Source organism: Rattus rattus, chromosome 3 (assembly GCF_011064425.1).
Source record: "Rattus rattus isolate New Zealand chromosome 3, Rrattus_CSIRO_v1, whole genome shotgun sequence".
Classification (NCBI taxonomy): Eukaryota; Metazoa; Chordata; class Mammalia; order Rodentia; family Muridae; genus Rattus; species Rattus rattus.
Genome location: NC_046156.1, coordinates 197,329,956 through 197,350,882, shown reverse-complemented (window position 1 = coordinate 197,350,882; position 20,927 = coordinate 197,329,956). Strand labels below are relative to the sequence as shown.

Genomic DNA, 20,927 nt, shown 5'->3' with positions numbered 1-20,927 from the left:
TAATTCCAACTCAGATGAGAACTGCTGCAGTCTGCGTCCCGGTTCTGACCCCCCACCCCCACCCCCACCTCCACCCCCACCCCCACTGAGTAGCTGTGCTGTATGAACACATCATTTCGTCCTCAGGGGCTTTAGGACCCTCGCTTTAAACAGAAGGAGAGGGAGATACACGAGGGACAGATAAACTTTCAGGTTTCTGTCAGAACAAACCCACTCCCAGCCCCTATGATACTGAAATTCTATGGCTCTGTAGTTCACAATAGGCCCTCAGATGGGTAGCACCACATTAGCAGGTGAATTTAAAAGAACTCAGAGGATCAATATAATAATATTTTTTATAAGTTAGTACTGATCCCTATCCAAAACCTCTTTAAGTTCAGAAAAGAAGATCGGAAACAAGGCAAAGCAAAACCTCACAAAAGTTTTCTTTCTCTTTAAAGAGAAGCTGCAGAGGATGCAGAAGGTGATGAAGATGGTCAAAGACGAGGATGGGCCCCTCAACGCTGCTGCGAAAAGCATCCCTTCTTTTCCCCACTGCCTACAGCCCGAGGCTTCCCGGGGGAAGGCTCCCCAAAGACACCCCTTCCCGGAAGCCCTCCGGGGCCCCTTTTCACAGTTTCGGTATGAACCTTCTCCAGGAGACCTTGATGGATTCCCTGAGGTCTTCGAGGGAGGAGGGTCCCGGAAACGGAAGAGCATGCCCACCAAGGTGCCTTACAATCACTCTGCAGAAGAAGCCACCATCGCTCAGGAGAGCAAGAGCTTGGGTCCTCCGAACCTCGCTCTGCTTTTTCCGCAGCCACAGCGTCCCAAGTGTGACTCCCAGATGATCGACCTGTGCAATGTGGGCTTGCAGTTCTATCGCACCCTGGAGCACCTGGGGGGCAAACCAGTCAAGCAGGAGCCGGTGAAACCCAGCGCCATGTGGCCCCAGCCCACTCCTCCTGCCTTCCTGCCTGCGCCTTACCCCTACTACCCCAAAGTCCACCCTGGACTCATGTTTCCCTTCTTCATGCCCTCGTCCTCACCCTTCCCCTTCAGCAGGCACACCTTTCTGCCTAAGCAGCCCCCCGAGCCAGTGTTACCCCGCAAAGTGGAGCCCCTGGAGAGCGAGGAGACTAAACAGAAGGTGGAGAGGGTGGATGTGAACGTCCAGATTGATGACAGCTACTACGTGGATGTGGGTGGGGCTCAGAAGCGCTGGCAGTGCCCCACCTGTGACAAGTCTTACACTTCCAAGTATAACCTGGTGACCCACATCCTTGGCCACAGCGGGATCAAGCCGCACGCGTGCTCCCGTTGTGGGAAGCTCTTCAAGCAGCTCAGCCATCTGCACACCCACATGCTGACACACCAGGGCACTCGGCCCCACAAATGCCAGGTGTGCCACAAGGCCTTCACCCAGACCAGCCACCTGAAGCGTCACATGATGCAGCACAGCGAGGTGAAGCCGCACAACTGTCGCGTTTGCAGTCGGGGCTTTGCCTACCCCAGCGAGCTCAAGGCCCACGAGGCCAAACACGCCAGCGGGCGCGAGAACATTTGCGTGGAGTGCGGCCTCGACTTCCCCACCCTGGCTCAGCTGAAAAGGCACCTCACTACGCATCGGGGCCCCATCCAGTACAACTGCTCGGAGTGCGACAAGACCTTCCAGTACCCAAGCCAGCTGCAGAATCACATGATGAAGCATAAGGACATCCGTCCCTACATCTGCTCCGAGTGCGGCATGGAGTTCGTGCAACCCCATCACCTCAAGCAACACTCACTCACCCACAAGGTATGGGAAGTGGAGGAGGGGGGAACGGGGCTGCAACCAGGGGTGGTCTGCTGTGTCACCGGGAAAGGAACAGAGCTGGGGGGCGGGGGGGAGTTTATGATCCTGTTCCTATCTAAAATGCAGAGAACTCTGTGACTGGCTAATATGCTCGCCTAACCTGAGCCCCCAAGGCCCTTTCCCACCTCACGGAACAAACAGTGAAAGATGTGCCAGTACGCAATCAATTAAGCCCTTTCCCAGAATAGCGTTAGCGCCTAAGGTGGGACTGGAAATTACCAATGCAGACTCTTGGAGAGGACAGTGAGGAAGGATGAAGGAAGCAGCTGGGTGCTGTGATATTTCTGCTTAGCCCTCAAGAGCCCTAGCATTTTGTTTCCAGAAACTTCTTTTAGGGCACTAGTGAAAAACAAAAAACGACAACAACAAAACGCATGTGATCAGACACAGATCATCATCCACCGTGCCTGGGCTATACCAAAGAAACCCTCTTTCTAGAGAAATCTCTAAGAGCCCTTTCCAGCAGCAGCAGCAGCAGGGCCTATTTCTGGTTCGTTGGCTGGCCCTGCTGTGACACTTGCTTCCTTCAGGTGGCTATAAGTTGGAGCAGAGTTTAGCCTAGTCTCCGGGGCCTGCTCTTCCCTGTCCGCTTGGGTTCACTAGTCTGTGGTATCTTTGTGGGAAGTGGGAGGAAGCACCCTTCTCTGCTGGGTTTTAACTTCTCTGGGCTCAGATCTTCCGGGAGCAATGCAAATACAAGATTCTTTGTAACTAGCGATGTGGAGTGCACCACAGGAATAGGGCGAGTCCAGAGCTGCATCTTGAGATCTTACTCAAATAAGCTTTTACTTAGGTCTGCTGTGACCTGCCAAGAGAGGACTTTTGCCTCCACTGACCTCTGGTCTTACCCTTGACCTCAGTAGTTTTCTTGGCAAGAGCGAAGCAGAGTCTTTAAAACATCCTTTATTTCCATAGGTCATCAGAGGGCTGGCCAGCTGAGGCCAGCTGCAGCCCCACTCTGCTGGCTTTCCTTCATTCAGTCAGGACAAAACACAGTGCTCTCTGGCTCTGTAACAGAGATGTACTTCCTGATGGACAAAAGGCACTCAAAGAACATCTGAGGGGAACGGGGGTGGGGAGGGTGGGACTGGCCGACAAGTGTGGGAACCATCGACAGAGGACTTGGACTCAGATTTGGCCACAAAGGCACTGCTGGCTTAGTTCAGGGGGTTCCTGTGTATGTATGGGGATGGAGGTCAAAGGTTACTGATTTTAGACCTTATGGATTTGGCAAGGTAACGGAAAATGAAGTTCCAATGGGAAAAAGAACCTGTCGTTTTCCTCAAATAGTTAATTAAACAAGTGTGCTTTTGGTGGACACCTGGGCAGACACCAGATGCTTGCTTTGTGGTGGTTCGCAACTCAGTGTTACTGATTCTCAAGGGTGCTGGGGTCTGCAGCTGACTGAAAGTGAAGACACCGAGATATGATCCAGTCTCTCAGAACAGCAGCTCCAGCACCCAGAGCTTTGTTTGTTTGTTTTATTTATTTAGTTGTTTTTTTTTAATTTTGTGCATGTTTGCTTAAGTGTGCAAAATGCTCATGTGTGCACACAGAGGCCAGAGACTAACTTCAGGTGTCTGCTCTTACTCCCCACGTAATGTTTTTGAGATAGATGCTCTCACCAAGCCAAGTTCATCAACTGGCTTGAGAGTCTGGCCAGTGAGCCTCTGGCTAACTCTGCCTCCTAGTGCTAGGTTTCCAGACACCCCTGCTGTGCATGGCTTTTTCTACGAGCTTGCCCACTGGGCATTTTACCCACTGTGCTAACTCTCTAGACCCGACATTGAACTCTTTGTTTTTTGTTTTGTTTTACTGGTTTTTAAGATGGAATTTTTCGGTGTAGTCCGGGCTGTCCTGGAATTCCCTCTGTAGACGAGGCTGGCCTTGAACTCACAGTGAGCTACGTGCTCTGCCTCTTGAGGGTGGGAATTAAAGGCATGTGCCACTACAGCCCAACCAACACCAAATTCTTAAACATCATATTATCCATACTCCCCCTTCTGTCCCCTGGCTCTAACTACTGTCACAGGTTCCTTCCTCTGTACGGTTTCATTGGGACTTTCAGAGAGCCAGTAGTTTTCCCCTAAGTTCCACAGTGGACACAGCTCTTCTTCTCTTGTCTTCCATGCCAGTGAGTCCTAGTTTGGAAACAAAATTCTCTAAAGTATTTCCAAAACCATGATAAATACCTTCTCTGTAGTCCAAGGACAACTGGATCTTACCCAAGCCCAGAGAAAAGAAATCTCTTTGTTTTTCTCCTTTGTCCCCTACACTACATATAGGTTCTGAGAATTGAACCCATGGATTTAGCCATGCAAGACCTGAGCTGACCTCAGTCCCACAGAACAGCAGGTCAGAAGGCAAATGCTGCTGAAGTAAATTTGAAAGTCCTTCAAGAAAATAATTGTTGATTTCATGATTTTTAAGTGCACTGAATAACTTTAAGGTTTTATAATCAATAGATGATTGGACAGAGACATGAACCCACCCCTTAGTGCTTTGAGTTTATCAAACTAAAGGCTGCTAGTCTCTTACCGTGCCCCCAACTTAAATACGTGACGATATGGCTAAAGTCAGAGCTAACCTGAAACTCCTCCTTCCTCAGACGACTTACCGATACTAGGCAGTATGGATCCTTAAGGTGATAATTTGATAATGTGTTCTAATCCTCATCTTAGTGCCAAGGTTCTTTGAATCTTCCTTTTAAGTCATTCTTGCCTGGGACAGCAGTCTACACCTATAGTCCGAGCTACTCAGGAGGCTGGAGCAGGAGGATTACCTCAATCCAGGAATTCAACACTAAGCCTCAGCAACACAGTGAAGCCCTGGATTGAAAAGTCACTGGGGGTCTAGAGAGATGCTCAGTGGATAAGAGCACTTGCTGCTCTTGCAGAGGACCTAACTACGTTTCCCAGCATCCACATGGTGGTTCAAAGCTATCTGTAACTCCAGTTCCAGGAGATCTGATTCCATATTCTGACATCTTCGGGTACTAGTCATGTAAGCGGCATACAGGCATACACACATACGTACATATGTACAAGCATTCATACGCATAAAATAAACAAACCTGACATTCTTCTTAAGTCACTGTGGATGGAGACATTTTGCCAAGGCCTTGTCTGGGAAGTGATGGTTGTTGAGATTACTAACATTCTGTCTATGCGTCCCTAGAAAGGCTCTGAACTGAAGGCCTCAGGACTCAAGCCTTTAAACACTGGTCTCTAGACAGTGAGGAAGCCAGCCGACCTTCTGTTCTGTTTTCCGATTTAGAAGGTTATCCATGCCAATTTTCCACAACAGAAGCAGCTGGACCACAGGAGGCTCTGGAGTTACGGTCCATGGGTCAGCATGGTCTGTGGGAACCCAGAGGAACAACTGGAGAGGGAGATTATCTAGCTGTAATTGATTGAGGCAAGGATGCATGGCTCTTTGGGGGTTTTTTTGAGTCCATTGGTGAGAGCTGGTGAGAACTGGCTTCCCTCTGGGAAACGACATGATCAGTTTAGATTCTGTCTTCATCCTCATGAAAGCCCGATTATGGACTCACTTCACATATCATTTTACAGTGCTCTTACCAAAATCATATTAATCCTCTCGTCCCATTGCTGCAGAATTAACCCTGCAGCAGCGGGAAGAATAGAGGGCCTCTTTTATTCTAGTGGTCAGCTAGTTTACATTGTTCAAAAGAAAACGGTAGGTTACGCGATCAACACTTCCAAGGAAATCATAATTTAACGCGGCTAAAGCTGTGTCATTGGAGACTTCACTTTGGTCTCCGCACTTCTTGCGGGTTCATGTGTCAGGGAGGAACAGTGTGTAACACTCATGGCAGCCTGGTTAGCACTCAGCACTCACTGGTTGTGAATCTTGCCTTCTGCACAGGGCGTGAAAGAGCACAAGTGTGGGATCTGTGGGCGTGAGTTCACCCTGCTGGCCAACATGAAGAGACACGTGCTGATCCACACCAACATCCGTGCCTACCAGTGTCACCTGTGCTACAAGAGCTTCGTGCAGAAGCAGACCCTCAAGGCGCACATGATCGTCCACTCTGATGTGAAGCCTTTCAAATGCAAGGTGGGAAGAAAGGAGGACTCCAGGGGCTATGCGAATGTCTGACAGGCAAGGCCCTGGGAAACCTTCTGCTAGATTTCTTCAGTAGTACCACTGAGGCTCAGAATAGGTCTGTGGTCCAGTCCAAGTCGCTTCTCAACTCTGACCCTGTTTCTGCCACAGTCCTTCCCTGGTTCCCTATTCACGTGGCTGTGACCTTACTGCTTGGGTGGTGGGTGGGGAGTGGGCAGCCAGTCATGAAAACTGAGTGTAGGAAGCTCGTTATAGTATGACTTGGAGGGTAGGGTGGGAGGCACCGCTGGTCTACAGAGGAGAAACCAGGCTGGCCCTGTTTCTCTTATAAGTCAGTGACTAGACATAAAAGGGAACCTGAAAATCTAACACATTTCCCCTGTCCTGTCTTCACACTTGGGCTGAATCTAATACTGTGAGAGCAGACCTCCCCAAGAGGAATCTGGCATGCCGACTTCATTCTCTCTGGAGAGTTTCAATGGTCAGATTGCTAGTTCTTAAGATGGTTGCCATGATATTCACCATAGCCAAGCTACGGGCACATCAGAGGATGGTCGGTAGAAGGGGGGCTGGTTCATGTACACAACGGAGTGCTGCTATTCAGCTATAAAAGGAACAAAACCCTGGATCTATGTCAAACATGAATGGAGACCGTATTGGAGGACACGATGTTAAGAGAAATAAACCAGGCATGGAGAGACAAATATTGCATGCCCTATCTCATACATGAAAGCTAAGTTGAGCCTCATAGCAGTAGAGTTGAGAAGAGTGGTTACTAGGGCTTGGACAGGGGAGGAAGGAGAGGGGACAGAGGAAGGAGAGGGTGCAGAAATATAGTTAGGTGGGAGGAATATGGTCTAGTGTTCCACAGTACAGCAGGGTGACTTGCTATTAAGGTTTTATTGAATATTGCCCTGAAAGAAAGATTTTGAGCACTCGGAACATCAAGACCTATGTAGTGATGGGGTACTGACAACCCTGATCTGCTCACCACGTGTTCTACACATTAATCTAAATATACCCTGCATATATGAATAGTTTCTATGTGCCAATCCAAAACATTCTGAAGAGGTAGAAAGGGATTCAAAGCTAGTCCCCCCTAAAGGACCCCAGAAATGCTTGTGTGGGATGGGGAGTAAATGAGAACTCAGCCTCTACAGAGCTTCCTCTTTATAGCAGAGTACCACCCAGCCCAGGGCCTACGCTCTGTTGTTAGAGCAGCTGTGTCGGCTGACTTTTACTTTGGTTTATTCTTGTTTTATCAGCTGAGAGGGTGTGTAAGCTCGAGATCTTACAAGACTATGGCTCTCCGAGGCTGCCCTGCTCCATGGCTGTTTCCGGGAGAGTTGCTTAGGCCTGCCTGGGTAGTTGGGGGACCTCAGGGGTAGGTATCATCTCGGTCTGGAAGAGAGAGCAGAGGGGAGAGAGGAAATACTGCGTTCAGACAGTGGAGTGCATCTGTGTGAGATCTAAATTTTCCTTTTCTGCTACTGCATGTTGTTGGGCCTGCGGGTGACTCGCTTTGCAAATCTGCGTCCCTGCAATTGGATGCCTTCTTCCGGGAGGAGTTGCGGCCCTAACCCCTCCGCAGTGTGGCCCCCACTTGAAGGAATCCCTGTGAAGTGGACTTTTTTCCTGTGTTGGCAGCTTCTTCACAGGGTGAGAGGTCAGGAACCAGAGCTTCCCCAGGCTGTGTGGACATTGTCTGAGGAGGGGCCTTCTCCCTGACTCCTTTCCTGCCACCCGCTTCTGTTTCCCCTTCTTCTCTCCAACCTTTCAGTGGTTTGAAGGCCCGAGTTATGCCCATCTTGAACGTGTGAGCTAAAGGAGGGGAAAGCAGTGTGGGGGATAGGTCTGCATCAGGGCCCAGTGTGGAACGGAAAGGCAAGGCTCCTTCAGAGGGCATAAGCAGCTTCAAGGGCAAATAAAGCTCTAACTCAGACTCAGGACCCCCCCCCCCCAGACAAAGAAACCTGTGAGCAGCCCCAGCACTCAGGTCTCCACAAACACCCCTTCCTTCTCATCTCAGACACCCCTCTATTTTCCTTCTCACTCCATCAACCCCTCCTCAGTGATTGACCATTGACAGTTGCTCTGCCCGCAGAGATTCACTGTCTCCAGGAGTGGAGGTGCCAGCAGGTTCTCCTATGCTTGAACGTCAAGCGTGAACCGCATCAATTACCTCACCAACTGGTTGACTGCAGTACAACTGTTATTATATAAAGGGAGACACCTCTTAGTTTATTCTCCGAAGAAAGTTCACCCCAGCAATCTTCCATCTGTGTTTATTTATTCAGATCTCTCTGTAGAAATATTGACCCTGAGGTGGAGGGGTAGGTCAGAGGCAACATAGTCTGGGGGGTGGGGGAACCCCTAAGATGGAGGTCAGGACAAAGCCAGTCTGAGCAGTGTGTGATCTGGGGCCATTCCTAGAACAGTTCTGTTTCCCTATCCTCAAAGACCTACAAGATTTCTTGGGCCTGAGAGTACATTAGCATCTAGAAAGTTCTCTATAGGACCAAGGCACAAAAGCTGCTTGGAGTAGTGTGCACTGGGCCTAATGCTTCAGTGGGCCATCCTGGATGAGCGTGTTTGGCCTCCATTCACAGACATGTATGTCCTTCTCCACCCTGATGACTGTGCACCATACATGGTGCCAAGAGCATGGGACAGTGAGCTGTGTGGCTCAGAAACTCCGTTTTACCTTCCTTAACGCTCTTGGTGTCTGGCCCACATTCCCAGATCCCACAAGAAAGTACAACCCCAGCTTTGACCGGAGAGACGGTTTACCCCGAACGTGGGGAAGAGGAGCTGGACTGCTCACCTACAGGGCTTCTCTCAGAAGGCCAGAATATAGCTCTTCACCTAGAGCATTGTCTGTTCTTGGGAAAAGCAATTTGGAAGATAAAAGACATTCTCATCAAACATAGCTGGCCCTTCTCCAATACTTAGACATTTCTGAAATAGCAATCCATGTAGGTCACCGTGATGGAGCCCTTTCTTCCTGAGTGCTCCGGAAGCATGCCGTCAGTTCTTTCCCTCCTCGACACCACTCCCTCACAGTGGCACCCTTTGAGCTAGCCTATGGCATCATCGCTGTCTGTTGAACTGTGAGGTGCTGAGTCAAACAGGTTTCTTCGGGAATCTGAAAACCACAGGGTAGAGAGAGATTCGTGAAGCCCCAGGCCCTGGTTCACGTCTCTCAGAAGAGCAGTGTGGTCATGGGATATCCCGTGGGCCTTGCTTCCTATCCATGTTGAGCTGGATAGAAATCTGTCCCTGGATGAAGGTTGTAGGGTATTGGAAGGTTGGAGGAGAGATGGAGGTCCCTCCTTCATTGCTATGCACTCCAGGGCCAACTGGGACAAATGCCTGGCCAGCCAAATAGCCAAGTTTGGGAGTAAAAATGGGGAAAGTTCTTCTCTCCTCACGATTGACAGGACAGGCAAAAAAAAAAAAAAAACAAAAAAAAAAAAACAAAAAACAAAAACCAACCAAACAAACAAAAACCAAAAGACAAAAGGCTTGCTGTAGCCCCAAGCAATTTGTGACAAGCAGCAGATTCTGATTTCTTGGGATTTTTGCCATTAAAATCCCCTCCCCAGCATAAACCCCCCTATGGCAGCGTGGAACAGTTCTCAGTGGAAACAGCTATCCCCAGTGAGCGGCAATGTTCACTGGCTGTAGAATTAAGTATTAACAACAGGATGTTAACAAGAGGGAAGTTTTCCCTTCTATGTTCTTTCCTTTCATATGTATGTATGTATGCATGCATGTATGTATGCATGCATGTATGTATGAAATGACTGCCCTTCTGGACTCTTGCTATTGGCTCGACTTCTAGACTCCTTGCTCCTGGCAGCCAGCCAGAGTCTGTCCAGAGACCCAGCCTGTAGGCTTAAGCTCCATTTAGTAGATATGCTTCCCAGATTTGGCGTGAGCACGCAGCTCTCGATTCGGATACTGTCTGCAGTGGCGGCGCCCCGTAATAGCCGAGAACCAGCTGCCGTCTTTGGAAAACCTATCCAGGAAAAGCTTCCATCTAGAATTTCCGGGACAAATTCTCTGTTGAGATGGGTGAAGCCCAGAGCTGCCTAAGTTATGAATCACCAGGTCATCTACAGCCTTTTCTACAGCAGAGGGCTGAGGGGAGGCCTGCGAGGAGGACGGATGGGGGAAGTTAGTTGCCTTGAAAAAGGGGTTCAACTTCATGCACCAAATGTGTTGTGGGCTGTTTGGTACACGGAAAGGAGAGAGATCGGATTGGGTGGTTTATAGGAATTCAGTGCCCCTGGTGAGGGTTTCCAGGTTGGTGTGGAGGGGGTTAAGGCAGTGACCAGATAGCAGCCTTTTGGCAGCAAAGCCCTCTTCCTAGGCAGAAGGAAGGATATAACTGCCCGTTTAACAATGCTTCACATGTCCCCAGGGGCCCGCCTGCAAATAGATTTCATCTTGCTTTCTCTTGTACTTTTCAAAGCTTCCTGTTTTCTCACGGTCCTTTTGGACAGTTTACACTCTCTCTCCCTCCCTCCCTCCCTCCCTCTCCCTTTGAGGAAAGGAACACCCTTCTTATTAAAGAGGAGAGAGGGAGAAGAATGTGAGGGAAGGGCGACTGTGCAGAGGCCATTCTCTTGGGCTGGCTGCAGCTCTTTGACCTCTCCTCTCTGGATAGGAAAACATAGCTTCCTGGTGCATCTTGGCTCTGAAGCTCACCTCAGGCGGTGGTAGCCAGGTCTAGTGCTGCTTGGCCTCCTAAGCCTCTGGACTCAGCTAAGGCGCGGCTGTCATTGCTCCATCTCTTGCCCACTGACCATCTCTCTGTGGCAGTGGCTGCCTCAGGGGCTCATGGGAAACAAGCAACTTCAGGCCCTGTATCTCCGGGTGGGTGGAGGTTGGGAAGGGCACCAGGAGGCCAGAGCAAGGAGGGCAAAGCAAAGAGGACATGTGCGGGCTGTTTCAAGGGCATCCTGGACATCAGAGAGACGATGGGTGGTAGGTTTTCCAAAAGCCTGTGATCTATAGTGAATCTCTGCTTTCCACTCACAAATCCTGGGGCTGGGCTTCTCTTCAGCCCCAGGTCACCTGGCAGGGGTTCAGCCAGAAGATTCCTTTCAGTTCCTTTGATGTTTGAAAAGCACAGCACCCTTGCTGGGGTGCAGTGGCTCAGATCTGGTAAGAAGGAAGCTAAGTCTCCAACCCTCCCCTAGTGTCTCTCTTACTTCGATGCAGACCTTGACAGGATCCTTCAATCCAGTCGTGGCTTGGGGCTGTGCTTGCATGTTCAATTCAGGAAGTCTTGCCTTTAGCTGCTGATTTTTTTTCCCCCAGAGAAGACATGAGTTTTGCTGTTCCCTCTGTACTCTTGCCTCTGTCCCCAGCTGTAGGGACTCTGCTTAGAGCTGACATCCCAGGACTTTGTTGGTAGCAGCGGATCCCAGCCTCTCTCTGTGTCCCCTGTCATGGTCTGACAGAGATGGCTCTGTGTTTCCACAGACATGAAAACCAAACCAAACCAAACCAAACCAAACCTCTCTACTCTTGGGCATTGTCACGTGAGGTCACTCTTCTGGGAACTGTGAAGAAGAAAGTGTTCTGAGTGAGAGCCAGAGGACTCCGCAGGGGTCAGAGATGGAGGAGGGGCACTGAGTAGCTACTGCTGATATGCGAATGAGGCCCAAGTGCTCCAGGTCCTTCACGATCTGACTGCAGCCTTCTGCCAGTCAGGGTCTTAGTTTACAAACTGGTGTGCGTGCAGGCGATTGGGGAAATGAGGAGAACCAGTCATGGCTGTAGTTTAAGATTTTTGGAGAGGTGATGCTATTTTCCTGACCTGCTTACATATTCTCTTAGCCTAATGCTTAACTACTCCTGCTAAGTAGCCCTGAAACAGAGGTCGGTTACAAGAAAATAGAGGTGACCCTGGCATTGAAGACTGTCTGGGCCTTGTTTTGGACTTCAGTCACCTATTAGAGTTGACGGGCCTCTACTGACTGCTGTGGTATCTCTCCATTGTTACACCCAACAGTTATGCAGAGCAACTCATTATTAAAAAAAAAAATTAAACTTGCCAACAGCACAGAAACTAGTCTTTACCAATCAGTACAATATAATATCTCTTTTGTCATTTTGGTTTTACAAGGTAGCATTCCTCTGTGACGTCCTGGCTCTCCTGGAGTTCATTAAGTACACCACGCTTGCCTTGAATTCACAGATCTAATAATATAATCTTAAAGCCATAATGTTCCCATATACCACCAAAATGTCCCAAGAACCTTCATGTTGAGTGAATTGAGCTAGAAAATCTGTAGCAGTGAACAATTAATTCACCGGGCTCTCAGAAAGGAACCCAAGTAACCCAAGTTAGGGTTACTATTGCTGTGTTGAAATACTATAACCAAAGAACGAGGGGGAGAAAAGGTTTCGTTTTTCAGCTTATAATTCTAGATAACAGTCCATCACTGAGGGAAGTCAGGGCAGGAACCTGGAGGCAGGAGCCGATGCAGAGGCCATGGAGGGATGCTGCTTACTGACTTGCTCACCATGGCTTGCCCAGCCTGCTCTATTATAGACTCCAGGGTCATCACCCCAGGGATGGCTCATCCATGATGGGCTAAGCACTCCACATCAATTCCCAACTAAGAAAATGTTGGATCTTACAGAGGCATTTTCTTAATCGAGGTTCCTCCCTTCAGATAACTCTAGCTGGTGACAAGTTGACATAAAACTAGACAGCACACCTGTCTGAGGCCGAAGAGGAACCTTGCAAGATACCCAGATACCCTGAGGTGGCCATTATGACAAACACAGAATTCTGAGGGCTGATTTGTGGTGAGAGAAATTGAAGGTTGATGGGTGGAACCTTGGGGTAGATGAGTTGCGGGATCTCTCCTAACCCCCAAGTCCCAGTTATAACGGATATGGCACTATAAGCAGTTAACCCTTTTCACAACAGCAGTGGCTCACCGCAGTGTAAGGCAGACTGACGTGTCTATAAATGTTAACAAAGACAAATCATACTGTGTCGTATCAAAAGTAAAGGACACAACACACTTTCTTCAAGTAAGGGATGAACTACCTGCAAAAGGTGTGCATGGGCAGATAGAGAGAGAGAGAGAGAGAGAGAGAGAGAGAGAGAGAGAGAGAGAGAGAGAGAGAGTTTGCATGTGCTTGTGTTTGGTCTGTGTTCATGTGGAGGCCAAAGGTCAACCTCAAAAGTCCTTCTTTTTCTTTTTTCTTTTTTTTCTTTTTTTCGGAGCTGGGAACCGAACCCAGGGCCTTGTGCTTGCTAGGCAAGCGCTCTACCACTGAGCTAAATCCCCAACCCCTCAAAAGTCCTTCTTTAGAAGCCATCAGGTTCTCTGCCGCTGCCCCCACCCAAGTATTATCAGTTAGGCTAGATGTCTAGTGAACCCCAGGTACCTGCCCATCTCCACTGTCTCAGCACTAGGGCTGCAAAAGCTTATCACCACACTCAGAGTTCTATGCAGGTGCTGGGAGTCCGACTTGGCTCCTCAGGCACTCATGGTAAGCACTCTACCAACTAAGCTGTTGTCCCAGGTCTATCTCTTTAATGAAGCGTCTTTCAGGCCAATCCAGAGTCTAATACCTGAGCAGCGTGAGAATTACTTGAAGAGGAATGTCCCCCACCACGGAAGCCAGCTCAGAGGCCTGCTCACTTCCCTTTCAGTGACAGCTGTCTGCATTACAGGGGAGCATCTGACCCTTTCCGTGGCTGCACTCTCTTGATGATTGAAGTCATCTGTCAGCCCTCGACTTCTCTCTCCCTATGTACCTTCTGTTCTCCTTGGGGCTTTCTCCTCTTTAAGTTCTCCTACTGTAAGATGCCCCACCTACTAATACAGGACCTGCCCTGTGTCAAGCACCACAAGGCAAATTGCAATCCAAAGGCAGGCAGAGCCTGCACAGACTCAGTCTGCGGGGTGGAAAACACTACCGTTATAGATTCAGCACTGATCTCAGTAACGGCAATGGCAACACACCTCTAGATACCCAGGGATCACCCCATAAAAACCTGTGAGCTGTGCTTCTTTTCCTTAAAATGTTCCTGGGCTAGAAATGCCTAACATGTATCTTTAGATCTTAGCTAAAGATCTCCTTAGCTATGATAGAGAGGCAGGAAAGCTAAGCTCTCACAGCTTTAAAAAGAAAACAACTTTTAGCCGTGTGCAAAACAGAGATTAGCAAGCATCTTCATGAATTGTGTCTAGTGGGAATAAAGGAAATATCCATGCTACATATGGCTTCTCTTGTGGAAGTTGGAATCGGATCGGCTTTCCCGTCCTTTCCTCCTCTTAAGCTGTCATTTTTTTGTTGTTCCTCCCCCATCCATGGTGGGATTCAAACCTAGTGCTCACACATGATGTGCAGGCACTGGACCTCTGAGCCACATTGCCAGGCTTCGAGTCACCGTCTTCTAATGTGTATGGTGCACAGTTACTCTGAGCTAAGAAGAACTCTGCCTAGGATCAAAACGTCACTCATGCTGGCAAGGAATCAGAGGTGGAAAATGTACTCCAAATCCTCAAATCAGTCAGAGCCAGCCACTCACAGTCTGCGTGAATTGTTTGGGTCTGCTGTGAGGCCCCAGGATGGCCCCTAATACACCCAACAGTCAATCTTGTCACTCTGCCCATTCCTCCAAGGTCAGCTCCGTTGTCCGTCCCTAAAGAAAACAGTGTCTTTGGTAATAGAAATTCAATCTAGAATCTTGACATTAGCCTGGAAGACCTCTGTCGGGGAGAAGGAAAGCTGATATAAGCCCCAGGGGATGCCTTACCTCACATCCTTCCTGTGGTTTCTCTCACCACATATTGCACCCACCAGTCCCCTCAGGGACTGAGGACAGAGAAGAATCATCTGCCACTACTGAACAGCTGGTCTAAGCACAGACACAGACTCCTGCTTTGTCTTCCTCAGTGCACAACCAAGGAAAAGCAGAAGCTCCCAAACACTGCTCTCCTGAGGCACGGGGACAAAAAATATACCCCAGAGTCACCATTGTGCACATTCTTCTGTGGAGAGGTATCAGATCCACTCTTGAGATCTATCATGTATGCACCCACACTGGGTGGTCACAGCCGTTTGGTCACCTTCGTGCACATAGGCCCACATAGGCACACATACATAGACTTAGACATACACACAGATGCATGCATTTCTAAAAGTTTGCATATATATATATATATATACACATACATACATACATATATTCAGACAATTTTCTCATTTCTTTAGATCTCTACCCAGAGAAAAGATGGCTCCTTCCTTATATTTCTGTCTCTTTTTTTTAAAAAAAAAATATTTTATTTATTTAATGTATATGAGTACATTGTAGCTGTCTTGAGATACACCAGGATCTGTTACAGATGGTTATGAGCCACCATGTGGTTGCTGGGAATTGAACTCAGGACCTCTGGAAGAGCAGTCAGTGCTCTTAACCCCTGAGCCATCTCTCCAGCCCCTATTTCTGTCTCTTTTAACTAGCTACGTAGTAAGCTTGAGGTCAGCCCGGACGACATGAGACCCTGCCACTCAACGAAAACAGATTTTGAAATTGCAAGCGTTGCAATCTGGGCTTTGAGTTTAGAGAGTCCAGACACCTGTATCTCACAGTCCACTCCGCCTGCTCCATGTCTGACCCCCAGGTAGCGCCTGGTCCCTCCCTGCCTGTCAGGAGGACATTGTCCTTGGAAGTAGTAATAATTGCACCAAGCAGGTGTGGCCAGGGCTCTCCAGCCCCCCACCACTAGAGCATGGGTTCTCTCTGGCAAGATCACTGTGCCCCGGTCTCTGTCTCCAACAGCTGTGCGGGAAGGAATTCAACAGGATGCACAACCTGATGGGCCACCTGCACCTGCACTCGGACAGCAAGCCCTTCAAGTGTCTCTACTGTCCCAGTAAGTTCACGCTGAAGGGGAACCTGACCCGCCATATGAAGGTCAAGCATGGCGTGATGGAGCGAGGCCTTCACTCTCAAGGTACTCCCTCCACTGTGGCTGGAAGCCCTGTCCACCACGCCCGGCGGGGTGCACAGGGAAGAGCAGTGTGCTTTCATGGGGGCACTTCTTGGGGGGGGTGGGATTATCCTTGCCCAGAACGGGGGTGTATTTTAATGACCACAGCAGAGCAGCAGAGCAGGCAAGAGTGAAAGGGTCACAGAGCAACTCTGGAGCACAGTTATGATGGCAGTGGTCCTGTCTCCTTTGTCTCAGGCCATGCATGGTGTGCTCCATCTCTTTAAATCTTCAGTCATCCCCAGCTAGAGAGCATCTGTTGTCCCCATTTCACAGGTTGGAAATCTGAGACTCCCAAAGTTATTCTATCTTGACTGCATTTCAACTTTATTATATATAGTCATTATTATATTATTACACGTACTTTTCACACAGATAGACAACGCGGGGTTTTTCTTCCATTTTCAAAACAAATGATGGGTCTGCATCCCATCCAGCCGCAGAGGTGTTTGCAGTGGATGGTGCTACCCTTTCTGTCCACACAAGGGCAGCTTTCCCATTGCCCCAGCTCCTACATGAGCAGGGGTTTTCGTCTCTTGACTGAACGAATGAAAAGCTCTTGTTTATTTAATCTCCTTAGCTCCAGACCTTTGTCGGTGAAGACTTTTTGTCCCAGGTCCCTTGAGTGCAGCACACTACTTAGTCACCTCACCAGCCAGCCCTACAAAAACAAAACAAACAAAGCCAGACACTAAGTGCAACCCCCCCCACCACCACACACACATACACCAAGCGGATGCAGGGACAAAGTGTGGAGAATGAGAGAGGGAGCACCTGGGCCCTCTAGGTCTGTGTGACGAGCGAACACACAGTGTTCATAAAATTACATCAAGTTTTTGACCACAAAAATGGTGACAACTGAGGATAAGACTTAGCAGCAGCCTCCTCAGTCACCTCTTCCAAGTCCGTGAGAGAGCCTGTCCTTATCTTGTGTCTGAGGAGAACTTGCAGGTGCCACATAAACTTCCTGTGGCCAGCAGAAGTTTGCAGGCAGAGCTGGGACTGATGTCAAGCCTCCATTCGCTCACCATCCCAGGCAAAACCGTGGCTGACTTGTTTGTCTTTACTGCTTGTGAAGTAAGGTGCAAACACTGATAAAAACCCATGTCTGAGCAGACAACAAAAACCAAAATAAGCATAGACTGGGGAGATTTTACAACGGCTCTGAGTTTATGGTGACCCCGGGGCTCACAGGCAACTATGGTCACTACAAGTGAGTTTATGCAAAAACCTTTTAAAAGTACTGGTTAAAAAGAGAATGTTTCTCTTTTCCTTGGGATGCCCCTTTCTCTTTACTCATTTATTGACTCTGGTCCGCCAAGCCCCTTCAAGGCAAGACATGGATTTTTCTAAAAGTAGAGTTTGCTTCATCACTTGGGTGGGAAACAGTTATAGCAAGAAGAAGAAGCCACCCATTAGAAGCCTTATGTGGTCATTGTGAATTACCCTGCAGGGAAACTCATATCCGAATAGACATACTGTGGCTCTGTCACTGTGGGACAAGGAGAGCATCACTACGTAACAGAGGATTGCTTTGAAAAACAATTAACTGGTTTTTCAACAATTCTGGTGGCTTTATCTATACATGGTAATTTTTCTTGTGGCTCAAAAAAAAAAAATCATTAGAAAGATGAAAAGATTCCTCTTGGCCCCTGACAAGAGTAAAGCTATGGACAGCAGGCATCATTGTGCCTCAAAGCCCCGACCCTTCCTTTCTTCCCTCGACTCCAGCCTGCCACCTGCTGTATCCTGGACACCTCCCTTCCTGTTTCTCAAACCCTCAGTGTCCCTGCTGTGTCTGACGGTCTGGTTTGGGTCATGGAAGGCAGAGGCCTTGAAATGAGCTGCAGTCTGTGCCCAGTGCTAATCCCTAAGCCTGTGCTTCTAGCAAAAAGTGAAAGGGACCCTCCCCCATGTCACCCTGTCCATTGCAGGGACATTGGATCCAGATCGGGGACTTGGGAGCTCCTCAGAGAACCTCTACTTTGTGCATAGGGACCACAGGCTGTGGAGTTGCCTAAGTGTGTTTGTCTTTGCTGTGGCTTTATTTGTTTGAGGTCTTGAGACCTCAATATTTATTAAGGTCTACATGTTCTCTGTGAAAAGAAAATGAGAAATACTTGAGAAGCGAAGAGAAAGTCCAGTAGCCACTTCAGAGTTTTGAGATCTGAGCCTTCATCCTTCCAGACAGTTCTGATAAGGAAAAAGGGGAAGAGAATGACATAAGTGGGGGAGGGAAGGGAGGGAGAGATTTTAATTTAGAATACACAGAGAATATGTGTATGGATTCTCATGTATGTAGGCATTTTTAATCAGCCAGACAGAGTTCATTGTGTAGTTCCATTTATGTGTTTAAACCAAAATTTAGATACTATTTTTTCACATGTAGTATAATAAAAAAAAAAGTGTTTCGCACATACTCCATGTCCCTCCTCCCTTACTTTTTCATATTTTAAATTCTCAGTAGAGAGACGCTAAGTTGGGGCACAAGGTGCCAGGTTTGCCTTACAGAGTTCTATGGATCACAAGCTCCCCACGCCGGAGTCCTTAGTGGGAACTATTCCCCCTCCCCCCCTCCCCGACCCCCAATCCCATCCCTGTTTTTAAAATGAACAAGCAAAATGCCTAAGGGGCCTCCGGCATAACTTTTCTCAGACATAAATTCTGCTCTGCTCCTGTAGGTCTGGGTAGGGGACGACTCGTCCTGGCACAGTCCACCGGTGCGCTGAGGAATCTGGAGCAGGAGGAGCCGTTTGACCTCTCCCAAAAGCGCAGTGCAAAGGGGCCAATGTTCCAGTCCGACATGGACAGCACGCAGGGCTGCCTCTACCCAGAGGAGGAGGAGGAAGAGGAGGAGGAGGCGGATGAAGAGGACAAGTGCTATGACGTGGAGCCCTATAGCCCCAGCCTGGCCTCGGAGAGCCAGCAGCTCTGTGCGCCTGAGGATCTGTCCACCAAGCAGGAGCAGGCCCCGCAGGGCGCTGGAGAAGGATGCCAGGATCAGGACACTCCAGAAGAGCCGCAGGAGGACAGTAGCGAGGACCATGAGAGTAGAGACATAGACTGTGAAGTCAGAGACGAGCGACTGAGCAGCAGGCTGTTGCAAAGCGGCGGGCAGGGCCCCTCGTTTTCTGATTACTTATACTTCAAGCACAGAGATGAGGGTTTAAAAGAATTCCTGGAGAGGAAAATGGAAAAGCAAGCAGTCCTTTTGGGTATCTAAGTAAAACGGCTTTAAAGTTACACTTGGAAAAGGAGATCGAGGCAGTTCAACTATAGCTTTTCGTGCAAACTGTCATTTGCTGCAAAGGGGAGAGAGGCGCCAATCTTTACAAATGGCTCAGACTGAATGCGTGGGTAACACGCACACGTCTCAGGTCCTTCCTTGGGCACTAGGCCCTTTGGTGTTATTTTACACATCACCCGCATGATGAACTGTACCTCCTCCTAGATACCTAACTGCAAGCTGGACCTCGAGGTGCTTTTAGACACTGTTTTCTCCTAACATGCAGTGGCGCAAACATCTTTCTAGTTGCAAGACTGCGGTGCTCGAGTTATCTTACTTAGTAACTAGTTAGCCGCATTTATGAAGGCTACAGTATCATAGATGAAAATATTAGTAGTTGTATATATAAAAATATAGCCTCTATGAAATAACAGAAACACAGGAAATGATGCAAGAGACCAACTGTTGGGAAGGTTCGAGTGGTTCCTGCAGATGTGAGGTTGGGTTTCAGGAGAAGGAAAATCGTTTTTTCTAAGACTGAACCAGATGATGCTTAAATATCTGGTTGAGTCCTCCCCTACTTCAGCTTTTCTGGTCAGTGGGACATTTGAGACACCCCTGGAGACATCTGGATAAGCTTGGGGGTCCCAGCTCTTCAGATCAAACCCCTCACAAGAAGAGCTCCTTCCCCTTGCTCTGAGGCCCCATGCCCCATGAAGCAACTGAAGGGAGAGTTGCCTTTCAGAGTGAGCAGTGGAGCTTGGGCTATGGGATGGGGTTCAGGACTGCTCCCTAAAACAAACTTTTATCTGGGTAGAGGAATGATCGCCCGCCCCTCGCTATAAGCAAGACCTGAGGTATCCTCTGAGAGCTGGCTACATGTGGGAATCATTCAGTAGATCCTTCAGAAGGCACTGATGTAGCTGGGCACGGTAGCTCCCAACTGTAATCCCAGCACTTGGGAGGCTGAGGGGGATTACGAGGTCAAACCTTCTCTCAAAGAAGAAAGGTGGAAGTGTTTGCGAAACCCTGTGAGGTTCTGGGTTAATCCACCTGGAGTGGGCCCAGCATTGGGAGTTTCCAAACCACCTCCAGGGGCCTCTTGGGAAAAAGAGAGCACTGGGTCTCACGAAGTCCTGACCCAGCTGTCTCCTGGGAGTTCCCACTGTTCACACATAGTTCTGACCCTGTCTTTAGATGCACTGAGGTGGCAGACAGGAGACCTGCATGCACAATGCTGACTTGGGTCTTCGTTCTTGTTCTGTCATCTTCCCAACGACACAACACACACACACACACACACACACACACACCCCATACACACCCCATACACACCATACACACCATACACCATAATATACCCCACACACATATACCATACCATACATACCACATATACCATATATCACACCACAGACAGACACACACACCACATATGTACACTACACGCACACAACACACATACACACAGCATGAACACATACACCATACCATACATATCACCCATACCATACACACACCACATACACATATACTACCCACACCACACACTCACACATATCACACATCACACACACCATACATACACACACTCACATATACTTTCTCTCTCACTCTGTCTTACACACACATCCACACATTGTAAATATACATGTGTGTGTGTGTGTGTCTGTGTGTGTGTGTGTGTGTGTGTGTGTGTGTAAACTAGAAGATAACACCCGTGATGTTTGTAACCATCTAGTGC

At 48.7% G+C, this 20,927-nt stretch overlaps 1 protein-coding gene across 1 annotated transcript; it reads left to right on the top strand.

Annotated features, from left to right (window-relative positions):
- The first annotated feature begins 454 nt into the window (after positions 1-454).
- Znf366 (zinc finger protein 366) lies at positions 455-20,172 on the top strand. The gene is made up of 4 exons (XM_032896876.1): positions 455-1,777; positions 5,723-5,914; positions 15,747-15,921; positions 18,639-20,172. Exons 1-4 carry the CDS (start codon positions 455-457, stop codon positions 19,178-19,180), a joined length of 2,232 nt encoding a protein of 743 aa, XP_032752767.1. The 3' UTR covers positions 19,181-20,172.
- Positions 20,173-20,927: the final 755 nt, after the last annotated feature.